Here is a 19,528-nt window from a genome sequence, read left to right as displayed (position 1 = left end):
ATTTTCCGGATGGTTCAGCAAAGGCAATTTATTACGTGCTCAGAGACTAGACTCAGACAGAAACGGAGTACAGCCAGATCGAAAAAGAGGCTCGTTCTGGTGTATGGCGTAATTTAATTTGCATCGAAGCAACCTGTTGGCAATTTAACATCATTCCGTTGCTATGTACCATTTCTGTACGGCAGTGCTCCAGAATAAAATGCCTCATTAGTTGTAGTAGATCATGGTTTATTTTTTTCTCGAGTGGGCAAAATTATCGTCCTATCTAACAGTCTTTCTCCGTGAAAGCTTTACTGTGCAGTAGCAGCTCTGGAAGCACTTGGATTCAGGTACTTTAGGAATCGGCAGCGAACAATTACAAAACGGGAGCCTGAAGTCGTTGGCCACGTTTTATCTGCTGGTGGTTGAGAGAAAATACGGGTTGATTCGTGATAAGACAATGGCGAAGGATACGTGGAGGGGGCGCTGAAAGAGCGTCACGACAAATCCATGCTGCAGGCAGCGGGGTGTGAAGTCTCTCGTAGATTTAGAATCATAACTTCGATGTAGATTACAATATAGATGCCTACCTGACAGGAATCGCAAAATGCACTGCTGGAAACGATCCTCAGCAGAACGGCGTGACCGAAAGGAAAAACGGGACGTTTACAATACAACTAACGAAATTTTAAAACGTATTCGAAAAATTCACTGAGTTCATTGTCAAAAATACTCATTTCCGTCATAAACTCACGAGATGGGATTATGTATGCTGTTGGATGCTGGCTTACCTTGACGTTTTTGGACGAAGGTGGTGAACCGTCAGAACCGACTGCCATCATCATCAGTTGGTTCGACACCGTATGAGATCCGCTTTGCACCAAGGCTTATATGTTGCATTTGAAGGTGTTCGACTGCAGTACATACATGTGGATTCTTCCACAGAAGACGAAGAACTTTGACCTTCGTCGGATACATGTCGGACAGCAAAGCTTATAGTTTTCTGTATACCGGTCAAATAATCACCAGTCGAGATTTATGATTCTTGGAGCTCGATAAAGCGTAGAAGGACGTGAGAGAGGGAACCATCCGTGACTTACCAGGTGAGTCCCGAACGTCGAGCACGTCGCGGTGCGACTGCACGATTGTGACCAAAATGTGGAACAAGAAGAAATTGACGATGATGTTTTTTTTTAATTTGACGAATATAATGTGGACGATCCTAGCGAGAAAGTGCTAGTGCAGGAGGAGCAACCTGCCGCAATATCAGCTCGTGACGTATAGCGTACGAGCCCGGATGTTTAGAAGAGGAAAGCGGCCATGGATGAAGAGATTACATACATCTCTCTATTAAAACAGAACGTGAATACTCATGAAGTTACGTCGACAACGCAACGTGGTTTATTTCTGGTGGGTATACAATTAAAAATGCGACGACTCTGGGCAGCTTGTGTGATACAAGGATTATCAACGACGACTGCAGTTGGTTGGATGGCGGTAGCTAGCTTCAAACTGGAATGCTACGTGGACGCAGACAGAAGTCTAAAACCGATTACTAATTAAAGTTCGGTGGTGGCTTGTTCACTGGAGAAGCAGGAAGCAGACGTGCGTGTCCTTTTCGAGCACTAAAGCAGAGTTTATCGCACATGCGGAGTGCTTACAAGATCGTCGTAGTTGCTGCGACAATTACTAGACAATTGAATGAGAATCTGGCGTTGCCCATTGTGACGAAAGAAAATTACAGGATCTTTTGGAAGTCGAAACACATTGAACCCTCCGGCCGGCACTCGCGCGAATGGCTCCCCGAATGAGCAATCGCTGGTGCTGGAAGAAGATTTCGCTAGAGTTTCGGAACGCGTTGCATAAAATACAACGGCGCGTGTGCCGGAGGGTTAACTGAACATAACTTATACCACATATACTAGGGGGATACGCATTGTTGTGGCTGAGTGTGTATCGTTGACATATTTGTAATGGTAATGTTCTAATGTTATCATTTTTCTGTCCGTTTGTATCCAAGTATGCAACTTTCGAGGTTTCATCTGCAATATTAAATATTTTGTCCGCTTCATTTAAATTTTTTCCACTCTATTAACAATTTACCATCTTCTCGTTTCAGAACACGGAGCGCGTACTGCACCAGCAGAAAGAGTATGCCGACAAGGTCATAACCGATATCACCGATTACTTTTTCTCTCTTCACAACGTCCTCCAATCCGTTGAGCAGGAACTACTAATTTCGGTGAAAACCAGTTTCGTCCAGCTGCACACGGAAGCCACAGCAGTTCAGAAGGAACTCAACGCAACAGGACGGCATCTTCAGGTGAGAATGGTGGCAATGTGACTGATATAAACATTCCTGTTAATTATAAAATAAAATTCTTTCAGCGTTCCATCGAGCAGTTCAAAACATTCCAGGTGGCCCTTCCTCGACAAACACTGCTAGCGGATCTGATTAGAGACATGAAGAAGATGCTTCACACAGCACCGGTTACGGCTCAATTTCAAGAACCGGTCGAAAATCCTTTTCGCTTCCAGGAACGCGAACCCTTTCGCAAAGAGGTGCGCAACTATTACGAACTTACCTGCAAACCGAACAGTTACCGCCACAAATTCGTTCCCTACTACGAGCCGGAGCCCTTTCCTGTGCTGGAACCCATAAACTCACCCGAAATGGGTATATGCATCGTCGAACGACCATCGGCTTCTGGGAGCAAACGAAGCACCAAACCTACCGGTTCGGTCAATGATAGGATAAATAGGTCGGCAATCTCTTCCGACGATACTTTGAGGGATGCAAGCTTCAGTCGAAAATCAGACTCGAGAACACCGGAAGATAAGCGAAAGGATAGGGATCGGCTATCGCTAGGATCCGGTAAGAATGCGGAAGGGCGAATCAAAGCTTCTAAATGTAAACACAAGAATAAGAAAGCAAGTTCTCGTCGTACTCCTCCAATCGATCAAAAGTCTGTGGAGCCCAGCACCGTAAAATCGGCCTCTAAAGCACCTAAGGTTTGTCCAATATTGCAAATAGAAGTGTCACTTTTAAATTAAACAATTATTTTATTTCACAGGCGAAATCTTCTAGTCCCGAGGTGATAATAATCACCAGTCCAGCGGAAAAGCCATCTCGCCAGCAGAGCACCCCTGCCAGCAACCGCCATCCATATCAAAAGCAGGAGGATGCTGCCAAACGAGCTCAGGTCGACCGATTAAAATCACTCGGTTCCGCCAGTTCGTCACCCAGCAACTCCAACCAACGGGGCTCACCGTCAATCCCACCGGCTGAGGCCGTACGTGATAAGCTTAAACCCGTTCTCGAAATAAATCCCTTCAATTCGGATAACGCATCGTTCATTAAGTTCAGCCAGAAGGTCAACGTCACCTGCGTACTGGGTCCGGACAAATTCTACGTCCAGAATCAAACCTTTAAATCGATCGTTAACGAACTGTGCCAGGAGGATGGTAAAACTGCCGAGATACCGGATGAGATAACAGTCGGTACGCTTTATCTGGCACAGCCAGTTGGCGATCGGCGCTGGTACCGGGCTAAGGTACTCAGTCGAGCCAAGCATGGTAAAAAGTATGAAGTGTTCTTCGTCGACTATGGCCGTACGGAGGAAATACCACGAAGCCAGATTCGTGTTCTGAAGGGCGATTTGGTTGGAGTTGCTGATGGAGCCAACGAATGTACCCTGTACGATCTGATTCCGGCCGATGGCGGGAAAAAGTGGAGTGCCGAGGCACGGCAGATTATGATGGATTTCATTGAAAAGTTAGTGAATTCCAATGGAAATTATCAACGTTACTTGTACTAACTCATTTATTTTCAGCAAACAAATGATCATGTATCTGGTGCAGCACGACGATACCAACCAGCAAGACCCGATGCAGGTTGATCTGATCTCTCAAACCGTCGATAGTCCAAAGTCGCTACGGCACGCACTGATCTACCTGAATCTGGCTAAAAATGATCCAAAACCAACAAAACGAACGACTGATTCTTTGCGCAAAATTGACCAGCTGGAGAAAGCCCTGCTGAAGTGGACCTCCGAGTACAAGCGTAACATTTTGCCACGGGAACTGGAGAAGGACGATGTGTTTAAGGCAAAGATAACCTGTTCCATATCGCCGAGTGAATTTTACATCAGCAAAAATGCCTGGCAGGATCAGTATAACAGAATGCAGCATGAGCTAACCGAATACTGTAATAAGGAAGGAAAAATTGCCTATTTACCTCACGTAGGTATGGTTTGCGCGTTTGTTGAGAAGGATGCTGACGATGCCGCGATTTGGCGGCGAGGGCGAGTTTTGAAAGTGGCCGAAGGTAAGTAATGTTATGACATTGAACAAACTAGTTCTAGAGTTATTTTGAACTTTCAGCTCATTGCGAGATTGTCTCGGTGGACACTGGTCACCGCTTGTTGATTCCGTGGCAAGACATTCGTTACGTTCCGAAACAATTCTGTTCACCAGCCGAGTTCGCGGTATGCTGCAAGCTAATGCACATTCAACCGTTCAAGCAGCACAATTACCGTTGGACGGATGAGGCGATGGCTGACTTCAATAGGTTGGCCAACAGTAACTCGGTTTTCCAGATCATCGTAGATAGTAAAGATATTGAACGTTGTTACGATGTTGCTCTGTACGTGGTAAGAAAACGGTACGACACCTGTGTCAATGGATTGATGGTAAAGAACGGATTTGCCGTGTCTACCGGACAGGAAAGTACTGTCGTGGAACGGATCAAAGATGTCCCGGAGGAAGAACGGGTATCCATGACAGGTGGTGATGCTGCTAGTGTACGAACGTCCGGTAGTAAGAGTTCTACATCGGAAAAACGAAACACGCGAGTTCGGGTGGAGATTTTACGAGTTGTGTCGCCGGGTGAGTTTTACGTCAGCTTGATCAAGAATTCCGGTGGAGTTGCGCAGATGCAGGAAGAGATTCAGAATCGAATGGACGACAAAATGGATGATGGGGATGACAAAACGAACTGGAAGGTGGGAGAGCTTTGTTTGGTGTTCCCAACGATGATCGCTGCGCATTCACCGGGCAATGATGGAATAGGGTGCGAATGGTACCGGGCCCGTGTGATAGAGATTGTTGACGACAGTAACTACACGGTGTTCCTGATCGATAAGGCTTACACCATGAATGCGCATTACTCAAACATGTGCGCAATCCCAGCCGATTTGAAACAGGTAAGTTACTCTTTTACGTTTCGCCTACGAAATTATATGATTTTCTAACCATTATAACAGGTTCACCCGGCTGCCATCCGATGCTTCATGGCCTGTATTGGACCAACTGGGAATCAAGAGACGTGGTCCTCATCCGTGATCGACGCATTCAAGGTAGCCATCGAAAAGTTTGAATGTTTTTCCATCTCACTTCACGGTCGAAGCGTGAACGACTCACTGCCGGTCATTCTGTGGGGAATGACAGCCGAAAGTGCGAAAGCATTGTCGCCTCAGCTGTTCCAGTACGCTAACGTCAACAATAACTTGGTGCAGTACGGTTACGTACACTTGAAGGAAAAGTTCCTACCCCTATCGGCGGCCAGTTCAGTCGAGGAAGAGCTTATGCGGCACTATGAAACGTTTGAAAATTTCTTCCATACGCTGGACGTTGAAATGGAGGAACCCCTGGTGGAACCGAGCTATTCCGGTTCGTGTGATACGTATCAGGTAGGTGTTGTTTAAATTTGGTACTAGTTTGGTCATTTGGCATAAGAAAATTGGTGGACTGAACTGGAAATTATTCCGCAGCGATAGTATCACAAGGGTAGCTTCGAAATACAAAGGTCAGTCAGGAAATCCATCCATTTCCTTGATAGTAAACAGTGCAAATCAAGGCTCTACAATGATATAGCAACCCTCTCTTGAACATATTAGAGTGTGAGCAATCATAGTGAAAGGCGGTAAACATATCCCGGTGGTGGTGAGTGTAATCTGTTGAAGAAAAAACTAGGAGTGGGTAATGTCCGGGACGTAACCGCGGTGTTGACGTAGGACTAAACTTGGGCATATCATATGACATTCATGGATAATTTGAGCCAATGCACTTTTTGAATGAATGTTTACTGGAAATTTCATGTCGAATGAGATTGCCACATTCACTGATTTTCTAGGACTTGCAAAAACCTTCGGGTTTGTAGATTAATTTGATAAACATTTGCTTATATGAATCACTGGTAAATGTATACAAGAATTGACAGGCGCAAACTTATTAAATGGAACTTTCTAATTCAATTCTTTCTCCATTATGTTTTCATCCTAAAAAGAACGGTTTGTAGATAACTATGTTTGGTGATACCAGACGAGAATCCTTGCTAACGATTCGAACCTTGCCCGAATTCGCTTCTGCTGCGTACATACACGAACATTCCCCTTTCGCAGCTCACATCGAATGAGCATTGTATATCGGAATGCGATCTCTTTTATAAACTTCTTAGTGCAGATGGTAGTCCATCCCTTTGTGCGACAAATGAAAATATTTTCATCATTCGTTTTGGCGTGGCATTCGCTTAGTAGCAGGGTTGCCACATTCACTAATGTTCTAGAAAGATTTGCATTGTAGATTCTTTCTAAATAAATTCTTTCTCCATTATATTTTCATCCTAATAAGAACGGTTTGCAGATAACTATTTTTGGTGATACCAGACGAGTACATACACCAGATGCGTACATACACGAACATTCCCCTTTCGCAGCTCACATCGAATGAGCATTGTATGTCGGAATGCGATCTCTTTTATAAACTTCTTAGTGCAGATGGTAGTCCATCCCTTTGTGCGACAAATGAAAATATTTTCATCATTCGTTTTGGCGTGGCATTCGCTTAGTAGCAGGGTTGCCACATTCACTAATGTTCTAGTAAGATTTGCATTGTAGATTAATTCGATAAACATTGGTTTATATGTGTCATTGATAAAGTACAGCAGACTTGACAGGCGCAAACTCAATCCAAGTTATTAAAAGGAGCTTTCTAAATAAATTCTTTCTCCATTATATTTTCATCCTAATAAGAACGGTTTGCAGATAACTATTTTTGGTGATACCAGACGATTACATACACCAGATGCGTACATACACGAACATTCCCCTTTCGCAGCTCACATCGAATGAGCATTGTATATCGGAATGCGATCTCTTTTATAAACTTCTTAGTGCAGATGGTAGTCCATCCCTTTGTGCGACAAATGAAAATATTTTCATCATTCGTTTTGGCGTGGCATTCGCTTAGTAGCAGGGTTGCCACATTCACTAATGTTCTAGTAAGATTTGCATTGTAGATTAATTCGATAAACATTGGTTTATATGTGTCATTGATAAAGTACAGCAGACTTGACAGGCGCAAACTCAATCCAAGTTATTAAAAGGAGCTTTCTAAATAAATTCTTTCTCCATTATATTTTCATCCTAATAAGAACGGTTTGCAGATAACTATTTTTGGTGATACCAGACGATTACATACACCAGATGCGTACATACACGAACATTCCCCTTTCGCAGCTCACATCGAATGAGCATTGTATATCGGAATGCGATCTCTTTTATAAACTTCTTAGTGCAGATGGTAGTCCATCCCTTTGTGCGACAAATGAAAATATTTTCATCATTTTTTTTGGCGTGGCATTCGCTTACTAGCAGGGTTTCCACATTCACTAATGTTCTAGAAAGATTTGCAAAAACCTACGGGTTTGTACATTAATTCGATAAACATTGGTTTATGTGTCACTGCTAAAGTACAGCAGACTTGACAGGCGCACACTCAATGCAAGTTATTAAATGGAACTTTCTAATTCAATTCTTTCTCCATTATGTTTTCATCCTAAAAAGAACGGTTTGTAGATAACTATGTTTGGTGATACCAGACGAGAATCCTTGCTAACGATTCGAACCTTGCCCGAATTCGCATCTGCTGCGTACATACACGAACATTCCCCTTTCGCAGCTCACATCGAATGAGCATTGTATATCGGAATGCGATCTCTTTTATAAACTTCTTAGTGCAGATGGTAGTCCATCCCTTTGTGCGACAAATGAAAATATTTTCATCATTCCACATTCACTAATGTTCTAGAAAGATTTGCAAAAACCACCATTCAAAGCACGGCTAATTAATGCTTTTACAAAATCATTTCTATCAAAATTTACGGTAAAATCTACGGAATCTACTACACAATTGTTTTAATTATTTCCCAACAAATCGCGCAAAAATCTGTTCCGTACAGCACAGCGCAAATAATTGACGTTGGAAAACAAATCGGCAACTTCAGCTGCCAAACACTTAGAAACGATCGAAGCATTTTTCCGTTAATATCACTTTTCTGACTCAAATTGTTGTAGGTATTTTATTGCTTCCGTCCAATTGGTCAGTTTATTGGTTTTATCGCACATTTTTCGGATATTATTATAGAAAATAACTAACCCGATAAGAGGGAAGTTATTTTCCAAAGCACGAAATGGAAATTTCAATTGTAATTCTTCTGAGAACGATTTTGTGGTCCTAATAAGGACCGTTTGTTGTGAATATTATTTCGCCGTTTCCCGCTCGGCATGATGATTATTCGCTTGGCATGGATAGCGCACAGATTGGTATTTTCCAACAAACTAACCAGGTAGGCCTCGCTGGCTTCTTAAAGGGCCATTACGGCTGAGCTCCGGAAGAGTAGGTTTTGAAATTCTGTGCAATCTCACGGACCAGGCACTGGAAGAGCAGCTTGCGAATTAGTAACTCTGTCCACTTCTGAGAGCAATGAATTTCACGCAGGGCGACGACTGTTCTTGGTTGGCAGCGATAAGGCAGTAGCTATGATTTGGTTGGTGGTCAAAATGCAGCTTCTCGTTGAGCAGCACACGTACGTGTGTTCTGCTCTGTGGCTTACACACGTCTGGCTTTGAGAAAAACTGTGACACCCATATTTATAGGTTTTAGCATTAATGTTGATTCGCATTAAAAGTAGTTTTTGAACTTTTTAAACAAGTTTTACATAGCAAACAAGGTATCAATAGCAAGCGTTGAACGTTTTCCTTTCGATTTATGAAACAAAATTAGTAATTCCTTGAGTAGGAGAAAAGTTATTAGAGTTCAAAGTGTACGTAACGCATCCGTTTTGAAAATTTTGAAATGACACCCAGTATAGTAAAGAAAGACGTAAGTCCTACGTCAAAAGGCGCTGCGGTGGACACCTACCCATCATCCTATCCGGATGTGCCGGAGTATCCACGGGTGGATGGCTGGTAGCTCTGACGTAATAGTGAGCTGTACCGCAAGGAATCTCCTCAAAGCTCCTGTCTGACGTGGTGAAAGGACCGTAGTAAGAGAGCAGTGTTGGGTTGCGGTTTAGTCGCTCTGGGTAGGGTTTCGGGTTTGCTAGATGTCGTCGAAATGGTCAGCATCCTTTTGGAACTAGATGAGTACCTCTTCTCTTGTCGGATTGTTATACAGTATGTACTTGATGGAGGTGGGAAGGTCGTGGTTTCGCCTGAGGTTGCATCAACTTTGGTGATCGTATGGGCATTGGTCGTTCGTGTATGGCCTACACGGAGGCATGAGAGAACCGTTTGTTCCTTCCGGTGCGGTCGTTCTCTACAGCCAGCGAGCTCTTGGTTTGCTGGGTGTGCTTTTGAAGTGGTTAGTGAAATTTGCAATTATTTGATGTTTGAAGAATTTCAACCGGTAATGATATCCGGCCAATGGTTGTAAGGTGGCCGGAGTTCGTGTTGCTCTTGATTTTGCTGAAACCCAGCAGACGGTGAGGGACAAGTCACGGAGATTTTCTGTAGCCTGCGCGCCATGATGTCTTGACTTGCATAATTTGATGGTTTTGAGGACAGAACACGAGTCGGAGAAGACAATTATCAGTGTGTCCGCTGGTCCCTTGTACATGACGACTGCTATGGTGTTGCTTCCACCGAGAGCATGAATTGGAAGGGAGAAGGCAGATGAAGGGAGCGACCAGCTCATCATATGCGCCTGACTCCGGGTCCACAATCAGCTTTGAGCCGTCGGTGGATATCTTTGTGTGATTAGAGAACCTTGTGCGCATAAGCTGGTGGATATTTGTGTGGCCGCTGGTTGAGGATCTTCATGAACTTGACAAGGCTCTCTACAGGACTTCAAATGTCCTCAGGATAACTGCGAATCCCTGTTTCCACGCATGCCGCTGCTGCATCTCAACTAGGAGTCCTGCCGCCAGACAAACCGTCTCATGGTAAAGTGGATTTAGAATGTTGACCAGTTCAGTCCAGTTTCGTTTTGACAGCTCTATTCCAGAAATGCAGCTGTGGATCAGTGCCTAGCCATGCGTCGATTGCATGTAGGGAGATGTGAGAAGTTTGCTCGGATTTCTACTCTTGCACTCATTTCTAATTCGCCGGAAGTAGGGATTCATTTACATCCTACAATCGATTATCATTCCGACACTTCGGTTGCTTCTTAAAGGAGATGTTGGTGCCAGCGAAGGTAACCAGTCTGGTATTGGTCTGATGATGTATGCTGTAGAAGTGGCTTAGGCGCGATGTTCAATCCTGTCGTGGTGGGCTACCTACCGGCAGCATTAACGGCGGCTAGAATTGTCCTTGTCATTTCAATCGATTTGCCCATTACAATTATAACGATGTAGTCTGCGTACACTACAATGAAGACACTTTTCGGTAGGGCTGAACATAGGGCGTTCATTCTAATCAGACAGTTTCATAGCGAGGACAGAACCTTGAAGGTCTCCGTTGGCCTCTTGGAATACGACGGTGCCTCACCCCCGATGTGTACCAAGGGTATCACCGGTCTTTGTGGAATTTGTTGATAAAGTGCCCGAGGTTGCCCCTGATTCCCAATCTGTGCAGTTCCCGAAGCAGCCTCCTCGTGCTAGCGCCGGTGTTATAGGCCTTGACCACGTCCAAAATGGCGAATTATTAAAGTCTGCTTTGAGCCCTTTGCGGGAAACAAACTGGCGCTTACCTTCCTCAAGTAAGGTGACTTATTTCCTATTTACCATCCCTCATTGTTTTGGTTGTACACAAGAGCAATAGGTTGGCAGTTCTTGGGGAAGAGCCCACCTCTCAAGTTCGCGTTAAAGCGTTGAGAGGCGCTCTTTTGCCAGCGGGTGACAAAGATTCTAACAGAAAGTAGTCGACACGGTCAGGTCCAGTAGAATTACCCCGCACGCGATGCTGAGGTCCGCCGTGAATTCGGTCGACGAGAACGGTTTGTTGTATTTCTGATTGGAATCGGGGGGAAGGTAGTTGGTGATACTTCCAGGGCGACCCTATGCTTCGCGAAGTCCGGATGAAGTACCTCATGAACCAAAAGGAGAATGTGTTTCGATCAAATTGTTGATTTCTAATGGGCGAGCGATGGTCACTCCGTTAGCGAAATGGCATACGCGTTTTGCCTTCTTTTGCTTTTAGGCGCGTTTTCCGGTCTCTACAGATCGGGCGCTCGACCTAAACCCATCGAGGAAGTTGGAACAGCTAGCCTTTCTTGGATGGTTTGTCTCACCAGATTCTCATGTTTGTTTTTGAAGTTGGCAGCGCATTCGTCTCGCAGAAGGTGTTCAACAGGGGTTCTACGATGTACCCTGATTGCTGACGCTACTAGTTTGAGGGACGCTGGGTTTGGCGTATTCGACAATGATGTTTGTGTAGAGCCAGCCAATGACGGCGACGAGTGGTATTCGGCTGGACCCGGTTGAGGAATATTGTTTTTGGGAAATGATCGCTTCCAGTAGTGCCCTTGGCAATGGTTCTGCAGTAGTTGCCGACAATGGACCTTGAAACAAACGGGAGATCCGCGATTAAGGAGGATTGACCATGGAGATATAAGTTTTTTTCGACGTTCAGAACGACATCGGTACTCAGGACCTTATTCCCCATGTGCCTTAGAGCTAATTCCAGGTGGTGTGGTGGGCATTCATGTGCTCCATTATAATGAAAGCGGTTTTGATCTGCGATATTAGGCTCTGAATCCTTTAACACCGATAACTACCTGAGGAATGTACAAGACAGCGGTGCGCATGCGCTAATAGTTGATTCTCCTAGCGGAGACGATTATCTCAGTTTTCAGTTGTATGTGGGTTGCGATTATGTCAGCCCAGACCCTGATACCAATTTTTTGGTAGGAGCTTGTACTTCTGCCCGTTTCCCAAACATCGTATGTCAAGTCTGCTGAATTGTCAGGCAGAAAGGGTCGGAAGATCATCTGTTTGCCGGGCTCTGAGGTTGGCTGCCAGTCCGTTGATGTTCCGATATATAGCCAGGGTCGTCTGCATCCAGCAACGGGTTGCGCCTGAGTCGATTGAGTGGCTCGTGTGTTCGCTATCTAACGATGGTCCGGAGTGAGGGCTGGAGGAACCGTATAGTAGGCTATCTAAAAGGAGGTTGGAGACGAGTATCTGGTCATGGTTGAAAAGTCGCCCCTACAAGCAGCAGCAGGAGGTTCGAAAGTCGAAAGGGAGTTTTGAAATTTTTCCCTGGGTGGGTTTTGGTGTGGTGACGTACTGAACTTCTATTGACCACTAATGCTGTGGCAAGAGGTTGTTACAGGGGGCGTTTGGTACTGAGATTGTTAATTTTTTGAGCCTGGTGGTCGTCGGGGCGACTTCTGACATAGTGAGCATCGTCTTTTAGTTGCTTTGGGTTGATGTTCGTAGAAAGATGTAGGTCGATTAGGTTGTGATTAGGATGAAGTAAGTTGCAGCTTACCCGGAGAGAACCCGGTTCCCTGGAACAGCAGCCGGAGACTCGTCAACTGTAGTTGGTACTACCCTGGACATGGTCGGTACAAGGGGGAGGCTTTCTCTCTAAAGAGACAGCTATTAGTTGGGGATGGGTTCTTTGGGGCTATGTCCCCAGAAGATCTGAGATGATATTTTGATTTGGGGGCATTTGAGTAGCTGACTTTGTGTGTGTGTGTGTTTGATGTTCCAGCTGTGCTGTTTATTTGGTTTGTGTGTTCTATTTGTTATTTTGTTTCCAATCTTATTGCCGTTGATATTTTCGATGACTTATTCCGACATGCTGATCTCGGTGAGGTCGGCCTAATTGCTGTTCTTCGCAGTTTCCAGTTGGCTGTGTTGAGTTTATTGCTGTCTCTGTTCTGCGATATCTCAGTTGTTCAGTTCTTTTTCTATCGGGTTGCGAGATTTGTCTACCTCAGCTCGGTGTTCGGGCCTATTGATTATATTCTTTCTGCGATCTTCGGAGACTGTTGATTGCTCTCGGATCTCGGTTCGTTACAGACGGTCCCATAAATTTACAGGACTCGGTATCCTTCGTAGCAGTGATTTCCCCAGCGTGGTCAATTAGGGTTTTGAGGTATTCTTTTAAGGAACGCTTCGAGAAGAAATGCTAAAGGGGGGCAAGCCATCGACCATGTCTAATTTCTACGCTCCCTTGTTTACTAAAGAGTAAGACTCTGTTTGATGGAGCATGGAAAGCACGCCTTGTTTTCCTGCGTAAAATATGGGGGTTTCCTGAGTGTTTTATCTGTACCATCGTAGTCGTACCAGGTTAACAGATTCATATATTAGTTTGAGTTCTCTCGCATTGCTCCATTCTGGGTAATAAAAGGCGGACACATAGGCATTAAAGGATGGTATTTATTGAAGACCCCGCAGCTTCAACGAGTTTTTCATTATTTTTGTCTGAGGAAGCTCTAAAATTGGTAAATTTCGTAGGATAATGAATGTCGTGACGTCCTTCGAATGATACCTCAGGTCATGCCTAATCATACGTTGAATGCGCATCTCCGGTGTATTGGGCTCATGGAGAGCTGTCACTGCGCATCTGGTGAGAGTTATCGCGACATTAAACATGTTGTCTGGTCGTGCGCCTAGTGTTCTAGCGCCCGATCCCCTTGTTTTTACGCTTTGGCCAAATGAGAAATTTATCGACAACCTATGTTGACCTTGACCGTACGTAGGACGATCTCTTTTTTCGTCGAAAAATTCAGCTTGCCCCTATCTGTTTTGGATTTACGACTGAGATCGGATACAATGTTGAACTTTCATACTGGCTGCGAGTGGACTGCTTGTATGCAAGACTTGCAACGCAACGCCGAAGTAATAAAGGCTTCATTGACGGTTCAACCAGGAGGTTTTTGGCACTTTCACCGTACCCAAACGCGTTTCACGCCGGGAATCAATCAGTCAAAACACAATTCAATTTTTCCACGTGCAGAGAACCGTCCGAGCACTATCTGGGATCTCCGTGTGTTATTTTTAAAGAGTAAATCTCGAAATTGTGTCAATTTCTTTTTTTATATAGCCAAATAACGTGACAAACCACCCTTCTATCTATCTCATTGATTTAATATCTATTTTCCTTAAAAAAAATACAGGAAGACCTCAAAGACGACCCGACCCCGATCGACCGGTGGCTACCGGCTAAACCAATCGACAAGACCATTTTCGTAGCGGTACCCACCTACGTGGACAACAACGGTGTCATCTACCTGCACGACGTGGAGAAGGAACCGGTCCTGACGGCACTGAAGAAGGTGATCAATGGCAAATTCGACGGTAGCCGACAACTGCCCAGTGATAAGTTCTACTCGAATGGGGAACCATGTCTGGCCAAGTTTCACATAGACGATCAGTTCTATCGGGCGGTGATCCGGAAGGCGATCAGTCCTTGCCGGTACAAGGTTCAATTTGTTGATTATGGTAATATCGAAGAGTGTGACGTGCAGGATCTGCGAAAGAACGTGATTTGTGGCCGCGTTCCGATACTGGTCAATAAGTATCGGCTGACCGACGTTGCGCCGAAAGATACGGACTTGGTTTGGAAAACGGACGTTCTGGATACGATGCACTCGTTGATTGTTGGCAAACAGTGTCAGGTTCGGGTGGATACGGACATGGATGCAGACACGGCTGGGGTCGTACCATGCTACCTGAAGGTTACCGGAGTGGTTTCGGTTGATGTATCTGAGTACCTGCTAGAGCAACAGTTGGTCGAAAAGAAACACGCCGTGTTTGTGGAGAAAGTTGATCAACTGTACGACCCGTACATGAATCTTTTTGGCAGCAAAAAGCGGGCCCCCTCGCCGAAAGGAGGACGATTACGTATCGGTGCCAATTTTGGGCAGGATCCTGGAAGTGACAGTGAAAGTGTGGATGTAAGAATCGCTGAACCTTCTTTCGATTAATAAACAACTTACGTTTGATTTTTTTTCCAGCAGATCCATTCGAATGACCGTGGTCGTTTTAGTCGACAAGAACTGGACGATCTGTTCGACCATGTAGCCGCCGAACAAACGCGTTCTGCTGCGGCAGACCGTGACGAAGATGATGGTGAAGATTCCGGGAACAATGCTACCGGAATCGATCTAAATAAGGTGCAGTATTTCTACAGCTTTGGTGATGTTAAACAGGAACTAGACTCGGACATGGAGGACGGCGAAGTAATTGACACGGATAAAACTAGCGACGAAGTTGGTGCTGGTTGTCCCGAAACGGATGCGTCCTCGAATGTTTCGTTCAATCCGAACGAATTCGATACTTCGACGCAAATAGATCCACCACTGGAACTGACCCGTCCAACCTTGCACGGCTTTCCACAATTTCAGCTGGATGAATCGATTACTGGGTTCTACTGCGAGGTCACCAATCTCATCAATCCATTCAATTTGTTTGTGTTCCCACAACTAGAAGACCACATCCAGCGGATGAAGGAAACGATGGCGAAAATTCAATGCTACGTTCGCAAACATCGAAAATGTTCTGATATCGAGGAAAATATGCCGTGCCTCGCGTTATTCAAACAAGACAGTTTCTGGTATCGGGGTCTCATCGAAGAGTATTTCCCCGAGCGTGCGGAAGTACGAATTTTCTATGTTGATTACCTTAACAAGGAGACAATCAGCGTGCGTGATATACTCAAGTGTCCCGTTAGCTTAAGGCGTGTTCCACTGCGAAACGTTCAGGTGCAACTGCACTCAATTCGAGGGAATCCACGAATGCGTGAGTCCGATATAATGATGAAGCTGGTTGAGCTAATCGAAGGTAAGCGGATTTATGCCAAAGTAGCCAGCTATACGCCCCTCGAGGTCGAACTGTACACCGATTCCAAGTGTACTAATCTGATTTATCATAAGATGATAAAGGAGAAATTCTTTTTGGTGGCCGATGATGCGAAATCGTCGTCTCGAAGTCGGGAGAAATAGGTTAGTTAAGAAACTATGTAATTTATTATTAAGGAACTTTCCTATGTTGTAATGTCAGGAAGGCATTTGCTCTTACAGTAATAGGACGCTTCGCGTCCATTTTCTACTCTATTGAATCTAAACAGCAAATGTATTTAAGTACGTTATTGGAATAAACATTGAAATACTGATTAATTTATTTTTTATATTAGTGATATTTTATTCGAAGAATCCTAGGCATTTGATTGATGATTCATGAGGAAGTGTGTTTGTGTGTTCTTTTGTCACACTGATCTATTTGAATATTACGTGCATCGAAAAAAGTAGTAGGCTCTGGTGAAAACTGGACGCGTTGTCGAAAGCTGTCACGTTTTTTCACTTACAAACTTTGGGGCTCGGTGCTACGAATATTTTGAAAAACGGTTAGTTCATTTCAAATACTGAGGAATACCTAATCATTTTTTGCATCGAATTTAGGAACAGAAGAGTGTCAATGTTTCTGACACTACGATGAAGCTGGAGACCCCTTTGAGCAGCAACTTTTTAATATCCCAGAATAGAAGGTTCGAAGAATTCAGCTTTCGATACAGGCTTCCGCTAGAATCAAGCTCCTATCACTGCAAATTGTTGATAAAGATCGCCGGATGGATGGTATATCAAAGGATGAATCAAAGGTAGTGTTTTAGGCTAATGCACAGACTTTTACAATAATTGAGCAATAACGTGTATCATTGAATGGCGTCCCCAGTGCGTAAAACGAAAGATAAACCATAGTTCTACTTATCATCCCTGTTGGAGAGAGCGACGACGTTAAAATTGGATAAAGAAATCTACGACGAGCGACGTGGACAACTTGGTGAGTTCCTTCTTTTTATCATTTTAATAATTCGATTTCATAGACCGATTTCTGCCGAGTGATTCAAACAGGCACATCTGCTTTATACCTAAATAAAGCAGGGAACTATATTTGCGGATATAGTAGATGTGCGTGTTCCATACATTTATTGTGTTTGTTATCAGTGTTGTTTCCACACGAACGAGGACACGGATGAGGATGAACATAGGAAGTATCTAAAGTACATATAGCTGTTGTAGATACAGGCACAGTAGTGAAATTTAAAGGTGATCTTAACTTTGTCCATATGATTACAACTGGTCTAATTCCGTGGGCTTGCGCCGAAGAGCTTCAGTCCAACATTTTTGTGCTTAGAGATTTGTAGAATACAGCTGTTAAAGGTTCAACAAAGAAAGCCTGAAAAAACGGCCATTTTGTAAACGACAAAAAGCAGTGTTTTGGCTACTATTTACACAATCTTCATGAAAGTCAATCAATATATTCAGGGCATTGTTAGAATACTATTGAATAATTTTCATGGAGATTTTTCCGACGGTGTACAAAATTACTGCTGTCTTTGTTAACAAAGATGAACGCTTTTTCAAACTTCCTCTGTTTAATCTTATTCAAATCGACTGCCTGTAATTCTCTCGGCATGATACAGTACCTTGACGTGGTTCGGGGGCTTTTCAAAAATGGCCGCACGGTTACGAAATTAATTTTATACATGCGAAGTCACATACGTAGCATACACGACAAACGCGTGAACATACAAACGCTTGAGCCATCGTGATAATCCACTCACACCTTCGCTCACAATCTTGATAACATCACGGTGCTAAAGTGAACTTTTCAGCACTTATAAATTAACATCGCTTAATCACAAAATACAAATATCAAACCTTATGGAGAAACAATTTTTTTATTCCGGAACAGCTGACAATAGTACTGTTCAATTCACCATCACATTCTGCAGCGCAATTATTCGTCAAGTATACATAAATTCCTCAACCCCACCCCAACCCACACCCTGATCCTCTACTATGGCATTTTTGTGGTCTACATGGACCATTCAGCCTTTACTCCTCCTATCATCGGCCTTGGATTGACTTGCACTCTCATTGCCCTACCAAACGCTGCAAAATGAAATGAAAATAAAATCAAATCCACTGCATGGAATTCTTGTTTACCTGTGCTGGGTCTTTCACTTGACTCTTTCTATCAAGTTTAACACAGCATACTTGGTCACTTTCCTCGCCGCAGAACGCCAGTTTGTCATGAACAGCAACTCGCCGACAATTGTCTTCTGAGTCTTCTTGAGGTTTCGCTTGACTATAGCCTAAAAATTTGCTATTGAGCGGAGCTCCGGTATGTTGGAAGGGTTCATGTCCTTGGGCATCACCGGGCGTTGTTCGTGGCAAATCATTCAAAGGCTAAGTGCCAAGTCTGGCCAAAAAAGAATGGAAACATTGTGGTGCTGGAGGAAAGGAACAGGCATTTTTCTAGGCACTTATAGACATACATTTCTGGGTTGATGGTCCCGGTTGCGATGTAAATGTCTCTTCATGTCACAGGAACAAATGGTCTGCCACAGGAGATATTATTACGCAACCTTCTTCAACTTAATGTCTTTGAAAATCAATGCCACCATTCCTCTTCCAGCATTTTATCGTCTACCTTGAAGTAGGTTTCGTCATCCTGAGACGCAAGTAATTTTCGCTCTCCGTGAACGATTTAGTTGCCATCGTCTTTCAATTGTGAATTTTCGATATTTTGGACCATTTGTGGTCATTCCGATTAAATTATAGAAACTGCAATTCCAAATTCGGTTTCATCGATACGCACGAAGTCAAGTGAAAGGTGCGTTCCGGTCATCAAACTGAGTTGCAGAGAGAGAAGCAACGTGGAACGTGTTTTGGCAGTAGGATATAGAAAGGATCTTCGCATGCTGGATACGGATGAGAGCGTTTCATGTACTTTTTCCAAATATTTTAAATATCATGACAATATGGCCTGTATTAAGCAATAACGTTTTTTCGTCTTTTGATATCTACGTCATCTATGAAAAGCGTTTTCCTTAAGTAGATGATAAGACCATTATGAAATGAAAACGCTTGTAAGGACGTGGCCAGGTGTGTGGAGTTGAGCGGGCCTACGTCATTGTATATCGTGGCAAGGTCTGATATGGCAATGGATATGCTCAATTCTGCAACTCCATCTACGATATGTGCAGGTGTTCGTGCTATGCTATGCAACCTTGAAGTAGGTTTCGTCATCCTGTACCACGCAATAACCCTTCGTTAAAATTAAATTCATTAGCTTCCGGGTTCCGCTTGAAACAGCTGGCCACTTTTTTGTTGTTGTAGCAGAGAATCTGGCTTTAGATTTCCTCCTGATCCAGGCTCGCTGACTGTCGCTAATCGATTTTTGAACACTTATTACCTTGGTGTCTTGACTCTCGACAACGGCTCCTTTCGTGTGGACCAATTATGGCAAGTCCCAAACTACGAGAACACACAAACTGCTGCCCAAGTGCATTAACCTTTGCAGCAGGTGGTGTCA

At 44.0% G+C, this 19,528-nt stretch overlaps 1 protein-coding gene across 3 annotated transcripts in view; it reads left to right on the top strand.

The window, feature by feature from the left end:
• The window catches only part of LOC131685101 (RING finger protein 17), a 519,412-nt gene extending 503,086 nt beyond the window's left edge, over positions 1-16,326 (top strand). For 2 of the 3 annotated variants that reach the window (XM_058968554.1, XM_058968571.1), the window contains 8 exons: positions 2,099-2,302; positions 2,368-2,991; positions 3,054-3,754; positions 3,813-4,306; positions 4,363-5,183; positions 5,244-5,669; positions 14,326-15,105; positions 15,166-16,326. In XM_058968554.1, coding sequence (XP_058824537.1) covers positions 2,099-2,302; positions 2,368-2,991; positions 3,054-3,754; positions 3,813-4,306; positions 4,363-5,183; positions 5,244-5,669; positions 14,326-15,105; positions 15,166-16,152 — 5,037 coding nt within the window. In that variant the 3' untranslated portion in view covers positions 16,153-16,326. The remainder of the gene's footprint in view (positions 1-2,098; positions 2,303-2,367; positions 2,992-3,053; positions 3,755-3,812; positions 4,307-4,362; positions 5,184-5,243; positions 5,670-14,325; positions 15,106-15,165) is intronic. The other variant, XM_058968563.1, reaches the window with a different exon arrangement.
• The last annotated feature ends 3,202 nt before the right edge of the window (positions 16,327-19,528 follow it).

Source organism: Topomyia yanbarensis, chromosome 1 (assembly GCF_030247195.1).
Source record: "Topomyia yanbarensis strain Yona2022 chromosome 1, ASM3024719v1, whole genome shotgun sequence".
Taxonomy (NCBI): Eukaryota; Metazoa; Arthropoda; class Insecta; order Diptera; family Culicidae; genus Topomyia; species Topomyia yanbarensis.
This window is presented reverse-complemented; position numbering and strand designations above follow the sequence as displayed.